Source organism: Falco naumanni, chromosome 6 (assembly GCF_017639655.2).
Source record: "Falco naumanni isolate bFalNau1 chromosome 6, bFalNau1.pat, whole genome shotgun sequence".
Taxonomy (NCBI): domain Eukaryota; kingdom Metazoa; phylum Chordata; class Aves; order Falconiformes; family Falconidae; genus Falco; species Falco naumanni.
The window spans coordinates 4,697,468-4,717,608 of NC_054059.1; the positions used below are offsets into that span (position 1 = coordinate 4,697,468).

Sequence of the window (20,141 nt, forward strand, 5' to 3'; positions counted from 1 at the left end):
GTGCTGGGGGGCCGTTCACTGTGGCTGCAGGGCGGCACTGGGACAGCTTCAGCCTTGCCTAGGCTTTGTCCCATACTGTACTCTGGTCCCTAAAACAGAAGCCTGGGTAGATGAAGGGACACAGGTCCCGCAGGTGGCAGGCTCAGGTGCCTCCTGCCCAAGGTGTGGGCTTTGGTGCTGACATCTTCCCTACACAAGTACAGGGAGAGCCAAGGATCTAAGAGTAAGGTCCAACCAGCACCTTGACCGGGTGAATAAATACCTCATCCATGTATCAGGGAGTGTCAAAGGATATCTCAAACCCTGCCTCACCTGGACTGAGGCACCCCCCAGTGAAGAGATGGCAGGTATCAATGTCCTGGTGAAGGTCCCTACCACCCCTAGGGCCCCCTCAGCCAGCAGGACAGGACCTGGTTGACTGTCCCCTCGGACCTCAGCACACACATTAACCTTCAGCTGCTTAAAGGTGCTGTGGAAGCTGAACCACCTGACTGTGACGGCCTCTGCACGTCAGTCACTGAGCAACCCAGCCACAGGTGGTGCAGCCCACCTACAGACCACACTGCCTGCACCCCTGCGCTTCCAGCCTGTCCTGCCCCCCCATCAGCGGGGGAGCAAACCCCTGTCTTGCCTCTTATGGAGTCAGAGAAAACAGATGAGTTATTATTTTTTTCACAATGTGAATTTTCAGACAGTGTAATCACTGACTCATGTATCTTTATTAATTGCTAAAATAAGTGTCTCTGAAAGCGCTCATCGGAGTTCTGCCTTTAGCAAGGCATTAGGGGGCTGTTCCAGAGGCTCAGAGAGCAATTACACTGGTAAATGCACATTAACTGCCCAGACTATTACGTTGGGCACAATTTATGATCTTATTTGTAAGTGATTTGTGCCTTAGGAGCACACTGCAGTTCAGCAGCAATGAAGAGAGATAACTCCGGTGCCGTGCCATGCAAACGTGACCTTGACAGAAACAACAGTCTGCCTGAGTGCAGATGTGGGCCTGAAGCCAAAAAGACACTCAGGTGCTTAAGTGAGGCTTGGTAGAATTAAGGCACTTAAGTCTATACCGACGCATCTCAAACCCCCACGCTCAGCTGCTGCTTAGCCACGAAAGCAACTCAAACTCGGGCGTTCCCACCCCAACGCCCCCGACACCTCGGCTTGCGCGCTGCTACAGGGCACCACAGTCACGGCGGCACCGCGTAGCACACCCCCTCCCGACACAGGCGTCTCCCCTCCTCCCTCTTGCCCCGTGAGCACCCTCATCACACGCTTGCAGGAAGAAGCTCCACACAAGTTGCAGGTGCGCAGCTTTGAAACGAGACCGGTGAAGGAGGTGGCCACTGGCTTTTCTTCAGCAGCCGAAAGGTTATGGAACTCACCTGGCCTGTCTTGCCGTGAGAGCACAGCTGTGTTGAAAGTTTTAAGAAAAATCTTGGTATTCACTGGGCTAGAGAGCGGGAGATGATGGGAGACTGGGATGGGAGACTGCATCACGCCGCGCAGAGGACGCAGGACTGCACACCCTGGGAGCTCTGCCTGTAACAAGGCTACTGCACAGCAACGCCCGGCACCAGCAGGTACGCTTCCGAAGGGTGAAACCACATTTTTTACAGAGAGCTTAAACACCTGCTTTCAGGAGAAGGTTTCGGGCTGGGAGTCCTGAAGAAAGGCAGACAACTAAATCTGACTTTCTCCACGGATTTGGGCATTACCTTTTCCTTTAGCACTTCTGTGTTGGCTAGGCTGGTGGCGCCAGGTGTTTGCAATTACCTCCCGGAGTCTCCTCCTTTGCTGACAAACTTAAAGCAGTGGATGCAACCACTGGGACCAGGCCCCTGGGAACTGGAGAGGCATCTATTTTACATCTTACACCCCAAGGGAAAGGAAACACACAAGGAACTTACAAAAGGGTTTCAGGTAGGTGTTAGTACTCCTGCCTGCTGTCCTGGGTTATTGGGGTCTCTATTACAGACTCCACTGCCCAAATTTAACGAGATTTGGTTGACATTAGTTTGTAATACATGTTGCTTTTTCCTTTCTCTGATTAAAAAAAGAAAATACTAGAACCACCATATCTTGTTTTCCTGCACGCTCCTATTCTCCAGAGCGTCCATCGGTTGTACAGTCTCCTTTAAAGCCCCTCTCCAGTGTCACACTTTGCCTCCTCTCTGACTCTCCATGTTTGCAGAAATCACCAAACTGTCTTGCTACAGGAGAATTGCACCAAAATAACTAGCAAAAACCTCATGCCTTCAATCCTGACACAAAGTATCAAAAAACACTTGCAAAGTCTTAACACTATGAAATCAAACCATTAAATCCACGGTATAAAGTTCAAAACGTTTTAAAGTTAAAATATCTCCAAGTGCTAAATACTCGCAGGGGCATACAAGCATAGGTGGATATCCTGGAGCAGCTGTAACAAAGGCAACCGAATGCGCCCCAGTGTTTCTCAATGACTCTGTGCTGCTCTCCTCCTCCTCTGCTAAAAAAGGGCAATCACCACGATACACAGTAAGAACAACTTCACTCTGAAAGATAAATGACCATGCACGACCAGCAGAAGTGATCAAGGCGTGACAAAATAATCACAAACGAAACAAATGACAGTTTAAATGAGACTGAAATGGGGGTACAGGAATAAGCCACTTTTCGTATTTACATTCAGCTACAAATGATTGTGAACTCTGGGTTCAATTCCATTTGAAATTAATTTTCTGCTTCTTAAACAGGAGTTTCCAGAAAGGGAGTTTCGGGGCCTCGGGCCCTTGTTTTAAATCAGCTTGTTTTCCCAGTTAGATTCCCAGAAAGTGCGCAGGGGGCAGGAAAGGTGACGCAGAGCGCCCAGCACGCAGCCGGCCATGCAGTCATGCAGCGCAGAGGAGCTCGGCCATGCCAGGCCACCACGCCAATGTTTCGCAGCATGCAGCCAGGGGAGATGTCAAGCTCAAGGCAGGGTTGATGAACAAGATTTCTAACCTCCTTCTCTCTTTCTGATCTTCTAGGTTCCTTCCTAGCCCTTCTCTTCTGGTTTCTCTTATCTTTTTCGTCCTTGATTTCCTTCACCGGGACAACTTTCTCCTTGACTATTTCTGAGGTGTGTGCTGTATGGATACTCATGGACCATTCAGAGATGGCACTGGCATCCCAGTAAGAGTTTTCAGGATTGGCAGGGAGAAGGAAAGAGTTAGCTCCCGGGGTGGCGTACTCTACAGAGCTGGACTCCACTGGTTGAAATTCATAATAATCCCACTCCAGGCCACTGGAGGTCATTCTTCAACTAATTCTTACGGCTCTTACTGTGTTTTAAAGAATGTATCTGTAGAACATGAAGTGAGTGGTTTAATCTCTCTACGACATCTAGCAACTTTAAAGTTTCTGCTTATCGTGTGGCAGATGAAAAGTTAGTCTTGCATTCGTTGATTAGCTAAAGAGAGTCAGCTCCAAAATAAAGTATGTTTACGTTTCTCCTGTTATTTAGAAAAATAAAATATAGGTCATCTTTTCAGAACCTGGAGGGTTTTTTGTCTTATTACAACAATGCCACAGACAAATCAACTAAGTAATTTACTGTTTGATTAAATACGATAGTCCCCAATCTCACGAACGATTTAATCTCTGAACCTAAATTTGTATGCCTGAAAAACAGCACTGAAATGTACAGATGTTAATCAACGCTTGAAACTAAGATGCCTTCCCTGCCAAATAAGCACACAGTAAAAAGGTAACCGAAGGCATAATCAATAGATTGCAACTAAAAGAGAATATGAACATATTCTGTGCGGCATAAATAAGGTGTAAAAATGAATTATACGAGGAGGAACCATAAATAGAGAACCTTTTTTGAAGACCTATGTAAAAGGAAAGCAGAAATATTTTAGTTAATACCTTTCATAAGCAAAAATCTTCACCTGGAGTTTTAGCCTTCCTCCTCCTCTGAGACAAATCCAAACACACCCTCTGAGACTCTGCATCTCCTGAGGCTCTCCTCAACCCCAGCCAAATTACTAGTACTACATACAGAGCTAAAAATCAAAATACATTCTAAAGAAACAGTATCTGTGAATCAAGCATGCATCTACTCTGTTCAGATTAGTCCCCACATTTAGAAGCAGTATCCAGTTGTCATGAACAAAGCCCCTCAGAAGCTTGCAAGGCAAGTGAAGTAGGTCTTCTACAAGCTGAATATTTCTACAGTGCAAGACTCGTTGCTAAAGTGAAATGATGCCAAACACTGATTTACTGTTTTTCCACTATGGCTACCACGTTTACATATAAACAGCCTAGATTTTATTCCTAGAGAATTAAAAAAAAACCCAGACTTATTCAAAACCCAGTTTTCATACAAACCCAATTTGACCAGATCAGTAGAAGCTCTTGCATTCTTAAAGCAGTAACTTGGTTTTCTCAGGAAAACTGACTGTACTTGTAAAGTACCTGCAATTTTGTCTTAAATACCTGATGAATCATTTTTGCTGGGAGAAGTCAAACAACATACTCAGGATACATCTGAATAAACTGATACTCCCATTATGCTTGCAAATCTGCTCCATTTCACAGATGGGCACAGGGAAAGAATAAAGACCACAGGAAGCAAAGTTTCTTTCTAGAAAAACAAGTTTCCCAGTCGAAAGCTGGCTGCACTGGTACCCCAGTTCTAAACTTGTCAGACAGACTGCTCACATCTCACAGGGTAACAGCTACTCATGAAGAGAAGGAAACCAGTTTTCCAATTTCTACAGGTATTTAAGACTCTCTAGATGCAAACAAACACCTAAAGGGATTTTCAAAAGGCACCTAGACATTTCCAGTGTCCTTTTAACAGTCATACAGGTGCCTCTACTAACTGCCTTTGGACTTCTAGGTCCTTTGAAGAATCTTCACCATATTTATTGCAGGGGGAATAACAGCAACCCTTCCTCAAATTTGTTCCAGCTTGCTATCAGAAGTTAGCCACACATCTGAAAAAGTCATGGTTATTCAACTGCTGCTGCACATTTCAGTTTACATCTTTGTTCGTCAGAGTGAGGTAACTAAAACCACGTTACCAGTCACTCCAATGTGCCTTAAAGCCTGGTCTTTAGAACTACTTATGGAAAACCAAGAAATTCCAGCAACTCGCATATTTTACCAAATGAAAACAAACTAACATTTGCTACAAATTCAAACCTGGTTTCAGTGTGCGTATGCTTCACCACAAGACAGCCTCACAGATGCAACCGGCCCCACATCGAGTGTGGCTGCCAGCAGGGCGATTTCCCTGCAACGCTGCACAGTGCTCTGGGCAGCTGCTCAATGCTCTACACGCTGTGGCATGTGCCTACACAAAAAGCATCTCCCACTTCAGGCAAACATCACAACACATTGCGTCCCCCACCTGACATCCTCCAGTGGTTTTCCACAGAATACAATGAACTCTTATTTCATTTCTGCACCAAGTGGCATACAGTAACTCTTACTCATACCCGCCTGATGCAACCAGCTCTTATAAAGCTCTGCAGCTTGAGCAAGAGGACCAAACTATTCATTGAAGCAACATATTTTACATTGTCTCCCATATAGTTTTGCATCTCCAAATTATAGCTTACATCTCTGAATTAGAAAATAGAGAGACGGGTTTTGTTTTCATCTAATCCTACTTCAAATAAGTGAAAGCCTACTGTTATTTGCAAATTACCTTTTCTCCTCCACCCCAAGCAAGAAGGTTGTATCTACTTACATCATCCTGAATATCCAGGTCACAACCTGCCTTCAACAAAACCTGGACAACGTGGAGATGACCCTTGTGGGCAGCAAGATGCAGGGGGGTCCGGCCATGCTATGAATGAGAAGAAAATAATAATAACTTAAGATGAATTTTTATGCATGGTAGTTGACCAGAATTTTATCTGATTTTCCTCTTTCTTCTGTTCATACCTTGCCCTCTGAAACCTGCAATAGCAGCAACTGACACATATTAGTGTGCCAAACGCTTTACCTTAGTTTTCTGTATGCTGAAAACTCCTCCTCCCCCTTCTGCAACATTTCAGTTTATCTCGATGACACTCTACAAAAGGGATATTATATTCTTCCTTACAAGCTTGGATCTGGCTTTGTGTCCAAAAAGAATTCACGTCCCTTTTGTTTCTGTCTCTCTGGAGCGCAGAATTGTCAACTGATTTCAACTTCGCTCCGTATGACAAACTTGCAGGAGCAGGCTAATACATATATTGTAATGGGAACCATCTTTGCAATAGAAATAAAAATGACTGGACTGTTGCGTATGATGTATGCTCCCCTTAAAAGAAATGAAAGGCTTGTAGTCACTCCAAGTGACTTCACGTGTACAACAACCAACCTCATTTTTTGCCAAAGATCTGTCAGGTTTTTTAGATAATGCTGATTTTTAAACAAACATTACCAAGTTCTAACCCACATGAAAGAAATAGTATAAATATTCAGAGGAAATTCGATCCATGGTGTAATCAAGGACAGTTCCCTAATAACAGAAGGACAGAAAAGGCATATTAGTGAGATGGATACATGATGTATGGTTTTAGGAGGGAAAAAAACAAAAAAAATGAAATCTTACAGTAAAATTAGGTTGTTGTTTTTTTTTTAAAAAGGCACCTCCCCAACAAATGGGTTCCAAAAATCTAAGTGAAATTACAAGAGGAATACAATAGTTACTTGCAACTGAGTCCCACTTGATCATCCTTTGACAGAATTTAAAATTAAACATCTCAGGAAAAGCAGAATAAACTGCTGCTTCTAAAAGAAGCCAAAGAATCCATGTGAAAAGAGGCTCAAAGAGGGAAGAGGTTGTAAGAGGCAGTCTGGACAACAGAGAAGAGCTGCAACAAGCGAATCCCTAAACATTTAACCACACAACCTGAAAAAGCAAGCTCATAAGAGAAAATCAAGAATTTACTCTTGCTCTAGGAAATTTATAGATACATATATAAACATATAAAAATACATACACATATTTATAAAATCTCAAAGCATCAACATGAAAAGCGAGTGAAGCACCTTAAGAACTGCTAAACAGGAAGACTCTTAAAACCGTTCATTCCAAATTTTATTTCATCACAACTAAGAACAAAGGATTCCAGCCATTGCTAAAATCACAGAGTAGCTTCACAAAGAATCCAGTTTTCTCCACTAGGCATTTTATGTGATAAAGGAGAGTTACATCACTCTTCATCTCTATCTATTATATATCTATTTCTTCATTACCGCTGCCATTGTGTATTTTTCCACCCAATGATTTACCCTGCAAAGAAGATAAACAGACTTAATATGTCACCCAGAGAAGGAGCCAACACCTCAAGAGCTGTCTGACTACTAGTGGCCTGAGGTAAGCAGAAGGCAACCGTCAGCTCTCTGAGGTTTTAAGCAACTTCTCCGTTGGGAAAGCAACTTCCAAGTAAATAAAAGACCAAGCTCAAGACAGGATTGTTTTCACATAACAAATGCCACATCCGCATAGCTGGTAAAGCCACAGGAATTCAGCCTCTTCAGAGCAAGAAGGAAAACCAGTGTTGAAATCCACAGAATGGCTGGGGACAAAATGTCTCACTACTGACTAGTTGTGCCATGCTCCTAAAGAGTTAAACGTTGATTAATTGTCCTACACTATTGATCTGAAGGGCCAGACCTAAGGGTAAAGTCCTCACTCATTCTTGACACGCAGATCCTGCAAAACCCAAATGTTGTCTCCTGTTAGCGGCAGCAGCTCGTACCCCCGTGGGAAACCTCCGTTCCTGCCCTGCAGACGGTGTGGGAAGGGTTTGGCCGTCACCACGGCCCCCAGGTGCCATCCAGCGCTGCCTGGGCGCTCCTCGCTCAACCCGGCCACAGGTCCCTAAACACCTGCCCCTACGGTGAGAGGCACCGAGATGCACTGAGCACTCTTCCTTCTCCATCAGCCCGGAGGAGAGCGGGGGCTATGTCGCTGCTCCAGGTAACTCAATAGCAGGAGACATTAAATGTTCCCAAGCAACGTAGGGAGAAAAAAAAAAAAAAAAAAAAGGAAAAAAGAAGGGGCAGGGGGGGTGGGGGAGGGGGTGGGGAAAGAGGGCAAAAAGAAAAAAAAAAGAGAGAGGAAAGCAAGGGGGTGGGGGGGAAGAGAAAAAGAAGGGGAAAAGAAAAACAAAGAAGGGGAAAAGAAAAAGGAAGCCAGATAGCCAGATGAACAAATCATTCCCGCCTATGAACAATATGTTTGGACTATGAATATGTGCTCCAGAACATTTAGGCTTATGGGTTCTGACTTTTTCTATTACTTAATGGAAGTAAGTAAATGACCTAATCTGGGCATTTCACTTCTCCACAGGTTACTAATATATTATGAAGACAATTTATTGCAATCTGTGCATAGAGCAGAAAAAATCCCAAACAAACCCAACTGAAGCCAGCTCATGTACTTTAAAAGGAAAACAATGTCAACTATGAATATATCCCAGCAGGGGAACTTTCTGGTAAGATAACTACCTCTAACCACTGAAAAAAAGCAGATGTGCAGCCACAGGTACTGTGTTAGAAGTAAATTAAGAAAGCAGAGTATGAGGCTATTTCAATGTGAGGGATATGTTTTCCACACCCAACAACCTCCCAGGCGACTGCCACACAGAGCGTGCCAGGTGGCAGAGTACAAGCACAAGAAAAGGCTGCAAACCCGCAGAAGATCCAGATCACATGGCCTTCACCCGCCTTGCCTTTCGGTGCCTTACCTTAAAATAAAGCTGCCCTGGGGCACAGGCTTTCCCGGAGGAGGCTGCCCTCGCCCCAGGGAGCACAAAGTTCTCCCTTCGGTGGGACCAGCCTCCAGCTCTCCATAGCTGGACAGCCTCCCAAGCGCATGGGCAGCCACAGGAGATGGATGCTGGAGGAGACGAGGGCACTTGCTGGTGGAGACCACCATGGGGCCAGCGAGAGCTTCCAGCAAGGGTTGCCTGGCTGTTCTGATCACTCAGCCAGCAGAGATGCATGTTAACTGTGCATTTCCCCTATCATCATCTCCAAACATTCAAAAACTTCAGCCAGAACCCCAAAACTCAGGTTTAAAAAGAAAAACTAAAAATTGAGTTATTGAAACAGAAGACCAGAAGATTATTTTTATTCCAGAGCGCTTGTGTGTTTTGAGATTCTCTACCCAAAAGCATAGGTTGAGGTACCCCACCTATCAGAGACCCCTAGAAACAGACCTTCAGAGACCAGAGCTATGCATACACGCGGTCCTTGAGCTCCTCCCCTGCAAAGGGACACTGTAAATGAAAACCGTGACCCTACCGAGGATGGGAGAATGAGGAGGAGGATCAGCTCCAGCACATTACACTGATTAAAGGCTCCAGCTCTCGGAAGAGCACTGATCACCTCAAGATTAATCATAAGCATGCAAGAACTGGCAATGCCAGATTTTCTTTTTCTTCCCAGTAACATCAAAATGAGAGCAAAGGTGAGCGGTACAGCGAGACAGTGTTCCAGTGCAGGCAACACAAACCCTGGAAAAACACTCCCACCCACCTCCCCACACAAACATACGTAGACACTGGCCTGCACACACCAGTCCAGAACAGACCAGGAGGGAGACACAGGGCAATCTGGCTGCCCCTTACACCGTGATGACAAACTTCGCGCACAGCTGGTTTTGGAGAGAAATGTTCAAAGGGTCCACGCCACAGCTGCCAGCCCCAGCAGCAACAGTCAGAGCTGCTCTTGCCTTCACATCTGTAAGTCAAACCAACAGCCCACAAAGTTTTTCTCTCACAGCAACGCATCCTACCTAAAATATCTAGGGGGAGAAGAGATGAAGGCAGATGACAGACAAATTTACCTCTGTGCGTCTTCTCCATAAAGACATTTCACACTCACCACTGCAGCACCAAAGAGGGGGCTTATCTGAATGCACGCACAGGTCCGAGTGGGAAAGGAAATATATACGAAGAGCCTCCTAGATGCTCACTGCAAGGAGACAACATTAAAGCCAGGCACTGCTTAACATGATGATTACCAACTTAAAAGCTTGTGAGCACTTCCAAATATGACCTGTAATGGTTTGGGGGTCATTACAGAAATACAATTGAGAGACTGCTACAACTTGGGATTAATGAACCAATAAAGCAGTCATTCATATAAAAAATATGCAATTTGGACTTCTATTCAAATGTAAATAATTGCTTCAGCAGGCAACAAATCATACAAATGCTCTCATGTCACAGGCTTATTGACAAAATAAATGGGACCTATTACACTAAAACTGCAACTTCCAACAACCGTGACCCGCTGCTGTAGCTATGGGGCATATCAGGTTGCAGCCAAGCACAGTAAACAGCCACATGAATTTCAGCGGTAAAATGCAAGGTTACCGGGTTTGCTTGTATTTAATCTGTATTCTAACTGCCAGACATTGACAGGTAGCTGTCGATACATACCATTTAAAAGCAGAATTTTTTTAGAGCAGCTGCCACTGTATGCACTCTGCAACCAAACCCATACAGGGGGGCCTTAGCACCACGAGCCACGTGGGTTTTCCTTGTGTTTAATGTATTTGTAGATACTTTTATGAAAGTAGATTCAGTTCTCCATCTCACCCTGCTCTTGTGCTGCACAAGGACTGTTATTTATTCATCCATCCTGCACTTAGACAAAAACATGTCTATCCACGTTTTATTTGAAAGCTTGAAAACAAAAACTAAGTCTTGTCACAGAGTTATTTTTTTTGTTTCTGAACTTAAAAAGTAAGAAAACAAAGAGAATTTCTTTTTAAAGAACTCCACATGCTCTGAAGTTGAAATCCTGATGAGAAGAGAAGACAAGTACCCCAGCATTACAAAAGTGTTGCCATATGGCAGTTCACAACATGACTAGTTCAAAAAATAAGTCAAACAAACGAAAATTACCAAATCAAACAAGAAGCACTACCTTTTGCATTTCTAAGGTTTTTTCCATCCCTTTTCCACAGAATTCAATTTTATAGCTATGATCTTAATGCTGTGCTCCATAAGAAAAGCTATATTCTGCTTCCCTTGAAAAAATAATCATAAACCCCACAGCACTACACAAATTACATTAAAACTGCCCGTGCTACCTTTATGACTTCCTCTGGCAATCTTTTCCACGTTTAACAAAGAAGTGGCACACTCCTCTGGGTGTGCTTGCTAACGCGCAGCTTTTTCTGGCACTGCTAATTCTCGCTGTTGAATGCTACGCCCCATATTGCAACACCCCAGCGGAACCCAGTGCCCAGTAACACTTTTGTTTTTCTGAGCTGTAGTGCAGAGGTTCAGACCTGGAAATTTCATCTCCAGGCACAGAGCTTCCATTCACCTCGCTTCAGCCAGACATCCTTGGGATACACCAGAGGCTGATGCCTGGGAGGTGAAATGCCGCTTCTCTTCATCCTCCAGGCACCATTCTGGGGACAGGATTGAGAGAAGAGCCAACCTGACCCAAGATACCACTACCACCACTCCTCCTGTGCCACCCCTAGTGGTCCACAGCCCTCTCCCTAATCTATCTCGACTCATAAAATAAAAATAAAAGTAAGCCAGGAAAAGGAAAACAACATCCTGGGAGGACAGCAAGGCAAAGCAGCTCAGCAGAAGTCCCAGTGCTTCCATGACAAAAATGCAGCTGTCAGTAACTACAGGAAGCAAGCTCTACTACAAAAAGGACTGAAAGAAGGGACCGGCTTTCTTGGTTGGAAGAAAAGATTTATCCTAGGCTTGGTTCTTAATTTTCCAGCTTCTACAGCATATTCACCAAAATACTTTATAAAGGCACCTGGTTATTGGATCAGTCAATTTGTATGATCAGTTGTAGAGGGTATTTTTTGCCCTTTTCATAAAGAAAACAGCCATAAACTTCACACCCGTGAAGGAAGTCAGACAAAAAGGCATGAAACCTGAAATTATCTCTTTGTCCTACCAGGCAGAGCAGCAACAGAGCACCCTGGTTGAGAAGGTGCCCTTTGAGAAGAGCAGAGCCATGAAGCCCCTGCTGAGCACCATACCATCTCTCGGCCACAACCCCTCACGGCTGGTGGCAGAGATCCCAGCACCAGGACAAGTGCTCGATGCGTGTTCAACGCGGTGCCACCAGCACTCTCCTGCTCTGGGCTCCCTGATGTCAGATCGTCAACAGCGGTGTGATCTAGTGACCATCAGCTCTTCTTCACATATTTAAAAAGACCCAAATCTGGAACGAGCCCCAGTGTCCTCGCTGGAGTCAGGGAAGGTGCACACTTCCACACTGACCTCACCAGCACAGCTGCCTTGCTAGTAACACTGTCAAAACAAAACAAGTGCGTGCCTGAGGAAATGCGTAAGTGAGCACGTGGACACACAGATTCTCCATTGAGTTTTGTTTCTTTTGTATTCCTCTTCTAAAATCATCTACTTAGAGGTGACAGAAATGAAGTACTATTTTGCAGCTGAACAGTCGTTTACTGAAGCAGCAATTAATGACATCATATGACCTTCCATATATATGATAAAAACGGAACTGGATCAGCTTGCCAGCTATCCAGCATTTAATAGTACTCGGTTTGTTACAGAAAATATCCTTTATGTTTCTTAAGCTATGATCAATTAATTCTGTTTGAATAAAGAACTCTCTAGCATTTAGCTCTAGATCTCTGTGTAGTGTTTTCCACAAGAACTGCTCTGCACTTACAGATGCATATCAGAAATATATTTAAAGCCTAAAGTGATGTGGAAACTTTCTCTCTCTCCAAAGAGCTTTGTCTCTGCATGTCTTCTTCCAATAAAACTCATAATGATAGAATTCAGCAGGAATTTTGGCTGACAAGTAAAAAACACCCCTTTTTAAAAAAAATTTTCAAGCAAATCCCTAGAATTTAAAATTAATTTGACAGAACAAGCTGAAAATTATGAATAAAAGCAGAAGATATACAGGTAGAAGAGAACTAAGGCATGCATGTGAATACATTTCTTTCTATGCCTAACTTTGCAACAGGTTTTATCTTGGGGAGGGAAGAAGGCTCTGAGTTTCAATTTATCTGAAAGCTTGATCAATAGTTCTCTGCTACAAGCCTGCCATCTAATTTCCATCCTAAAATTAACGCCTAACCTGAAAGAAGTTCTAATTTTGTACCTGTTCTGCTTCTTGAAAGACTGCACAAAAACCCGGCTCTATGATGGCTAAAAAATCCCTTCAAATTTCCAGTTTAAATATACTTGAGGCTAGTTTACACATGCTTGCTCCTGTGACAACCTTGTCCTTGACTTTAAACGTCTCTTTCTCCTTCCAGCCTTTGTGTGTCACCAGATTAGCAAACCCAGCTCTTCCAGGGTGTGATTATACAGCTTTTCACAGGCAAATATGCACATGCTCTCCCTATGCAGCTAGATGGCTGGGTGAGAGCCAGACGCAAACTGCATAGGACATTCCTGAGCCTGAACTGATGGGCTTTGATGAGGGCAGCAGCTTGGTCTCATGCCTCGTGGTTCACATTGAGTTCACCTCTATCTGGCTCACAGCATGGGAGGTGTAAGTGTTTGTCTCCAAAATACCACATGCACATAAACTCGGTTGCTCCTCTGAGAACCTCTCCACTCCTCCGAGCACTTCTCCACAGTCTTGCTGACCTGACTTCATTTCTTCTGAGCAGGGCTTGTCACCAGGCTACCCAAGTACCTCGTCTGTGCCGTCTGATGATGTGCTGGGATGACAAGAGGGACAGCTTTTGTCATCCCCCCTCCCTGGGCTCCATGGGGATGACCCACAACCTCGAGGAAAGAATAGTTACAATCCTGTAGTACCCGGTTAGCCACAGGGACGGTCTCAGACATCACCAGGGAGCTCAACTTTCCAACAGTAACACCAACACTTTGTATCTATCAAAGAGAGGCCACTTAGTCTTGGCAAACAAAACTTACGAACACCAGGTGTCCTTGGTTCACTCCAGCTTTCAAAATAAATACTATCTACAACTCAAACACTGCAAAGGAATTGAAAACAACTGTCACTGACAGATAAAAAGAGGAAAAGGTAAATTACTTATCAAATACACTCACATTTGCTTTCTATCTGTAAATAATAGCTCCTCTACATACAAAATGTTCAAAGCAATATGGAAATACAAATAAAACTAGATACAATGGGGGACAATAGTTCCTAAAACTAGGACGTCCCAAATTTCATGTTACAGCTATAAAGATCTAACCTACCTAAATTATTTTTAAGGGTTTTTGCTGAACTTTCTCTGCAACAGCCAATTCTATCTCATCTTTTATATCCTAGTATTATTTATAACATGTTGAGAGTTAGGAATATGTGAGTATCGGTTTGAACTCTCAATGTCTAAGCAGAAATCCTTGGATGCTGACCTTATATCGAAGGTACAGGGAACACCGTTTGCAACCCCCAAGTATGGAACTGACTGGGAACTACACAGCACGAATCAATGAAGATGTCAGGTATAAGCAAGGCCGTTGTACCGAGAGACTTCGGTGGCAAGGAACACTTTCTGTGTACCTTTACCCTGCCACAACAAGTGGCTTTTCCCCACCCTCTCACCAAGAAAGATGGGCACTCTGAACAACTTTCCCTTGACAGTGATGAATCGCTCCGTTCATCAGTTCACACGGTGTTCAAAAGTCAATGCATGCTTTGAAAAATGTTGCTGCCCCTCCATCGACACACTACGTTTCTAAGGACTCTGTGTTCACCACAGCCGCATCCACTGGGAAGTGTATAAATACAAAACATGCCCTATATTCTAAATTCACATGAGTTATTAAGTATAAAATTTAAGGAAATCTAAACACTAACCTTAGTCACATTCAGACTGCTAAAGCTACGAGGGCATTTTCACAGACAATGGTCTAGGAGTTATGTTAGTTCCCAGGGATTTTGCAAAGCGTTTTTCTCTTGTTACCTTGGTAACCGCTACCTTGGCACCCTTGTTGATAAGCTGCACCACATTCTCCACTTGGCCTTTGTAGGCGGCTACGAGCAGGCGTTCTGAAAGCACGGCGACCACATCCTGCTGGCTCATGAATTAGGAGATAAAGGTTTTCAGGTTTCTTCAGTCCAAAAACAAAAGCTTGGGATTGGTTCAAGCAGCATGCAGGCAGGCAAGGAAGGACCGCAGCTCCCTGGACAGCGCCGTTATTGCTATGCCATCCTCTGGACCTGTGGATCAGAAAACAAGGCTGCCGTCAGCAGGGTTTCAGAGATGGAAGCACTGCAGCAGCTCCTCCCAGAGTGTTCGTCTTCGCACTGCTTTGGGAGGGGGCTGCAAAAAACCCTCAGAGCCTCCTGAAGACGTTGCACTTCTGTTGCAATGCAGAGGCACGTAGACAGTAGCACATCTTCAACGTGCCCTCAATCCCCCTAGTTTGGGACAAATATCCTTAACTTTCTGAGAGCTTAACTCTCTTTTGGCCTAACCTGTATTTGTGTGGTCCCCTTTCATTCTCTACTTCCCTCTAGGTTTCACAGGCTTTAATTGGCCAAGGACAGGTTAACTACCTCCACTGCTCAGCCTGTGTTGGCCAAGGGAACAAGAACAGGTTATAGTTACTGGCTCCTGATATAAATATACGATCCTCTGCCCTGGAAGGACTGAGTGCAGTCAGCAATTAAAGGCAGCTGACTGCTCCCTTATGAGTATAAAATGCTTCACAGCCTCCCCTGAACCATCCCAAGGACACCTTTGGGAGGGATCACAATGTGCAACTGGGAAACGCTCACCTTTGCTGTCAGCGATAAATGATGTTCCCCCCACAGTGCTGACATCACACCCCACTGACCCCAGAAACAAATCAGATTTAGCACTTGTCATGCAAACTTGTGAGCGTGTTCTTCCCAGGCTCGACTGACCTGTTCAATGAGCCATCAGAGCTGAAAAGAGATTTCTGACACAATTCCAGAAAGTGTATCCACAGATCACTTCCAGCTGTAGGATGCAGAACCTTCCCCGTTTGGGAGGATTTCAGCTTTACCTGTGCTTTTCATATTGGTATTTAACTGTTTCAGTACAGGAAAAACACCTTCAAGATTGCCAGTCTGTATATAGATGATTTACCTTTCTCTCTCTCTCAAAGTATCACTAGATAATCTTGGAGATTGATAGTGGAATACAATGTCTTTGATCATCACGTTATCCTTTTGAATGCATCTCTGCCTCCCTAAATTTATTTGTTTGTTTCAGTTTAGCTGATAGTACAAACCCCTCCTCATCATAATCCCACTACTCAGAGTACTGACGTTTTTGCTAACAGCTTCAGCAGGGAGATCATACCAGAACAGCAGAAAGATTTCATTTCAATCCTCACATCAGGAAGACACTCACAGCAGCAAGGAGAGAATGTATAGGTGCCTGTAGCGCATGAATTCCCCGTCTCCTAAATGCTGGGGGTGAGACCTTTTAATGAACATCACTCCAGTGTTACAAAATCGTATCCACCAGTACACCTCTGCAACAAAAAGATGCTGCAGTCCTGTTTAATTGAATGGTTAATAGGGTATTGAGATCCTCAGTGTCACCAAAGCAGTACAAAAAGTCCCTGGACCCTGCAGGATCACCGATATACACTAAACATTTTTGATCATGTATATTAAAACCATGTTAATTTGTATTAGTAGGTGATACTAGCAGAATTTGCACTCCTATGGTAATTTGTATTAATAAATTTTAAAACGCTTTATGAGCATTAGTTCTTATAACACCCTTTGAGGTGAAGAATATGCTCAAGAACATTACTTGCATTTTAGAAAAAAAAAACCTTGAAGGCACAGGAAAGTTACTGGTTTCTCCAAGGTTAATAGAAAAGTTACGTCAAAGCCAGGAAATAACTCCAGATAACTGACTCTTGATTTCTAGGTATAAGCATTAGGTAACTATTTCCAGGTAAAAGATTCAGGTTAGTTTTTCCTCACCTTTCTCTTGCCTTCTGAATGCAAACATGTTTGGAGTGACATGGAAATAGCTGTGCATTTATTCAGAGAAACTTTCTGGGCCCAAAACGCAGCACAAGGGACAACAGAGAAGCGGTGCTGTAGCCTGTGCTGCTGGACCAGTCTCACCCACACCCTCAATGTGATGGACACGGTTTGGACACCCTAGTAACATGAAAAAGATGGAAGACAGAAGAAAAACCCCTTGTGTCCCTCACCAGCACTGCACACATCATACTCTGCTCTTCTGGCAGGGATGTGCACGGTAGAGTACAAACCACAAAAAAACCCGAAGAAATACAGATTACCCACACTTAGTAATTTTATCTGTAAAAAGCAACACAAGTTTCAATCTCACCTCCCTAAGTATCTGCGTTCCAGCGACTCGTGCTACTGAAGCAAGCTGAACTCCCCGAGCCCAGCCTCCCTGCTCCCAACACACCCTTGACATTCCCATCACATCTCAAAGCAGCACCTCAGCCCAGGGGTGCTTCCCACTCCTTCCGTCCCACACACAGGGCAGGGCGAGCCGGACAGCTGGGATCTTCCTCCATGAGCTCTCCAGGCACTGGGGTGGTTTGTTTCTCTGCCAGCCCCTGCCTGTGCAGCGGTGGTTTCCAGATGAACTGTACTACCACTCGTGTGTCCCCATCCTTACGCTTAAGCTGGCTGCCTGTACTTTGGATGGAGTCATGTACGATACACCGACACCTCTGTGCCTCTTAAAACATCTGTGGTCAGACCTTGCTTGGTTTTCTTACCCCTTAAATTGAAAAAAGCAGTAACATCATTGTTACTGAGAGATTCCCATAGTCACTGCAAAAATCTCAGTGGAAACATTTTCCTGACACCCTGACATTTCTGAGCAAATTCACAGAAACTGTAGATGTTTGTTACATCTTAGCCACACCACTAGAAACACACTAACACCTCAACTGACTCGCAACAGCGCAAAGTTTAGTGCTGCCAGGGAAAAGTCTGGTTAACAGGTACCTACCTATGCAAGGCAAATGCTGGAAATTGTACTCCCTGGCTCGATTTTTCTCCCTCTCTCTCACTGCCTTCTCATTACTGCAGTACATTCCCCCTGGAGATCACGAGCCTCCTCAGCCTGCCACACCGGAGTGACAGACTGCGATGGCATCACTGTTACCGTGTAGTTTGCCTTCTTGCCTCTTCCACCACTTGGATCGTGCATAAAAGCATAGCACGGAGTTGATTCAGCTATCAGTCTTTTACGGATGTCTCCCACGTTGCCCAAGTCTGCAGCAGCTGTTGGTGCCCCTTCCCGGAGGCAGTCACACCCGAAGCCTGGCTCCTGCTCTGGGCTGTTTCACAGACAGGCGCTCGCACAACAGGTCACGTTCCCCGCGCCAGCTGCTTTACACCTCCTCAGCTGGGATTATTTGCAACTCAGAAAAGCGTGTCCGATTGGGATAGGATGCCCACACAACTGTAAAGCCAACTTTGTTTTTTTCCTGAGCTGGTAGGAAAAGGCGATGGGTGACCGGCGGGAGCAGGAAGGGGAACAACCTTCTCATTCCCCTCCCACCAAAGGACCCTTCCCCAGCGCAGGGGCTCGGGGGCAGTGGCATCGCTCCCCACCAGCTCTAACTCTCTACACACCTCAGGCACACAGACCACCTTTCCTGGAACATGTCTGCACCCGCAGCAGGAGGAGGAAGGTACCAGATGCCCAAGGACTACAATTAAAAGCTCGACCGCCCCTTTTTACACCCAGATGGTGCGAAATGATCCCGACAACATGATTACAGGCGCTGCATCGCATCCCTGCTGCCAGCACCTGCTGCCTAGAATTAAATCCCTCATTATCATCCCCCAAATCTGGGACTTCTCCCGAAGCACAGAGCACGGGAACATTCACACCTTCTGCCTTTAAAACAAAAACAAAACCAAAGGATTTTGCTTTAACGTATTTTTAAATAAGAAATACCCATCTCTGTGTTTCTTTGTTTAAGATCAGATTACTTACCTGGGGCAGGCTGGGAAAGCAACACCTACTTCCCGAGCCTGTCCAGGGAAGCTGGCCAGGTGTGATGCCCAAAGGTTCAGTTGCTCTGCCACGGGGCAATTCCTCCTGAAGATAACCTGTTCACCCCCGAGGATAACCTGCTCACCGCACCAGCAGAGCGTGGAGAAGGACAGCTTGACCATGGATCAGTATTCCCGACTGGCAGCAGCGAGGCACCGTCCCCAGGCGCCGAGGTCCAGCCGCATCCCCCCAGCTGATGCCTGCGGCTCAGTGAGTCACGCTGCCCTATGGATGCTCCAGGAGATGTTTGGCTGGGATGGCACAGCACGGTGCGGGTGGGCAGCCGGCTTCTCAGGGTCGTAACGCTCGCAGCTCCTGCCTCGCTGCCGTGCAACTGGCAGAGCAGGCGAAAAACACTCGATGCACCTTCCCCCTCCCCAGCTCCCTCCCCTCCAAACTGCTGGCAGGCTGCTTCCGCGGCCGTATTGCCTACACGTCAGTTATAAAAAAGTACAGGAATGATGATTTTTGCAAGCCAAAGGAAAGTCCAGGACATATCAAACATCACAGACACTGAAAGGCTAGGCGATTGCCTCTCCTAATTTCGCAGAAAGGATTAAAAAAGCCCAGCTGCTTCTGTGAGGGAAGACAAAAAAGCTGAAAACTATGAAAGATTTAAGAGCCATGAGCTAACGAACATTATAAAGTCCCCTGCACTAAGTGGAAAAGATGCAATGCCAGAGGACAGGTCACTCTCAGTACAATCACAAAGTTAAATTAGTAACCTCATAAAAGAATGCTTACATACCTAACAAAGTTTTGGTGTGTACCAAGGTACTTGGGGGGTGTGGGGGGGGGGGTGGCAGTATGAAAAGAAAGAGAAACCCTGCAAGGGACCCCAAATTCTCTTTCCTAGTTTACCACCAGAAATTATGCTGAACAGTCCAGGAAAAACTCGCAGCACCTGGTAACTTCATTTTATGCGACATAAAGAATGAAATAAAATCATTCTAAATTATTTTAGAATAGCCCCAGTGTTAAGATATGGACTCAGACCATTTTCTTATAATAGGGTACAGAACAGCTACTATGTCATAATAATAAAAGTATTTCTAAGAAAACTTTCTATGTCTAAATACTGCCCATGTCTTCTTTGCTCAGCTCTCAGAGCAAAATGGGATTGTTTTGCTTATTAGTATGTAACAGCATACTAAAATCTATAAAATGCTCTTTT

The 20,141-nt window shown here is 44.8% G+C and overlaps 1 protein-coding gene across 4 annotated transcripts in view; it reads right to left on the reverse strand.

The window, feature by feature from the left end:
- ANKRD6 (ankyrin repeat domain 6) overlaps nucleotides 1-20,141 on the reverse strand; it is a 100,749-nt gene that overhangs the window by 20,871 nt on the left and 59,737 nt on the right. For 3 of the 4 annotated variants that reach the window (XM_040599308.1, XM_040599310.1, XM_040599307.1), the window contains 2 exons: nucleotides 14,891-15,147; nucleotides 5,726-5,824 (listed from right to left, as the gene is read on the reverse strand). In XM_040599308.1, coding sequence (XP_040455242.1) covers nucleotides 5,726-5,824; nucleotides 14,891-15,010 — 219 coding nt within the window. In that variant the 5' untranslated portion in view covers nucleotides 15,011-15,147. Of the gene's footprint in view, nucleotides 1-5,725; nucleotides 5,825-14,890; nucleotides 15,148-18,907; nucleotides 19,270-20,141 lie in introns of those variants that run through there. The other variant, XM_040599309.1, reaches the window with a different exon arrangement.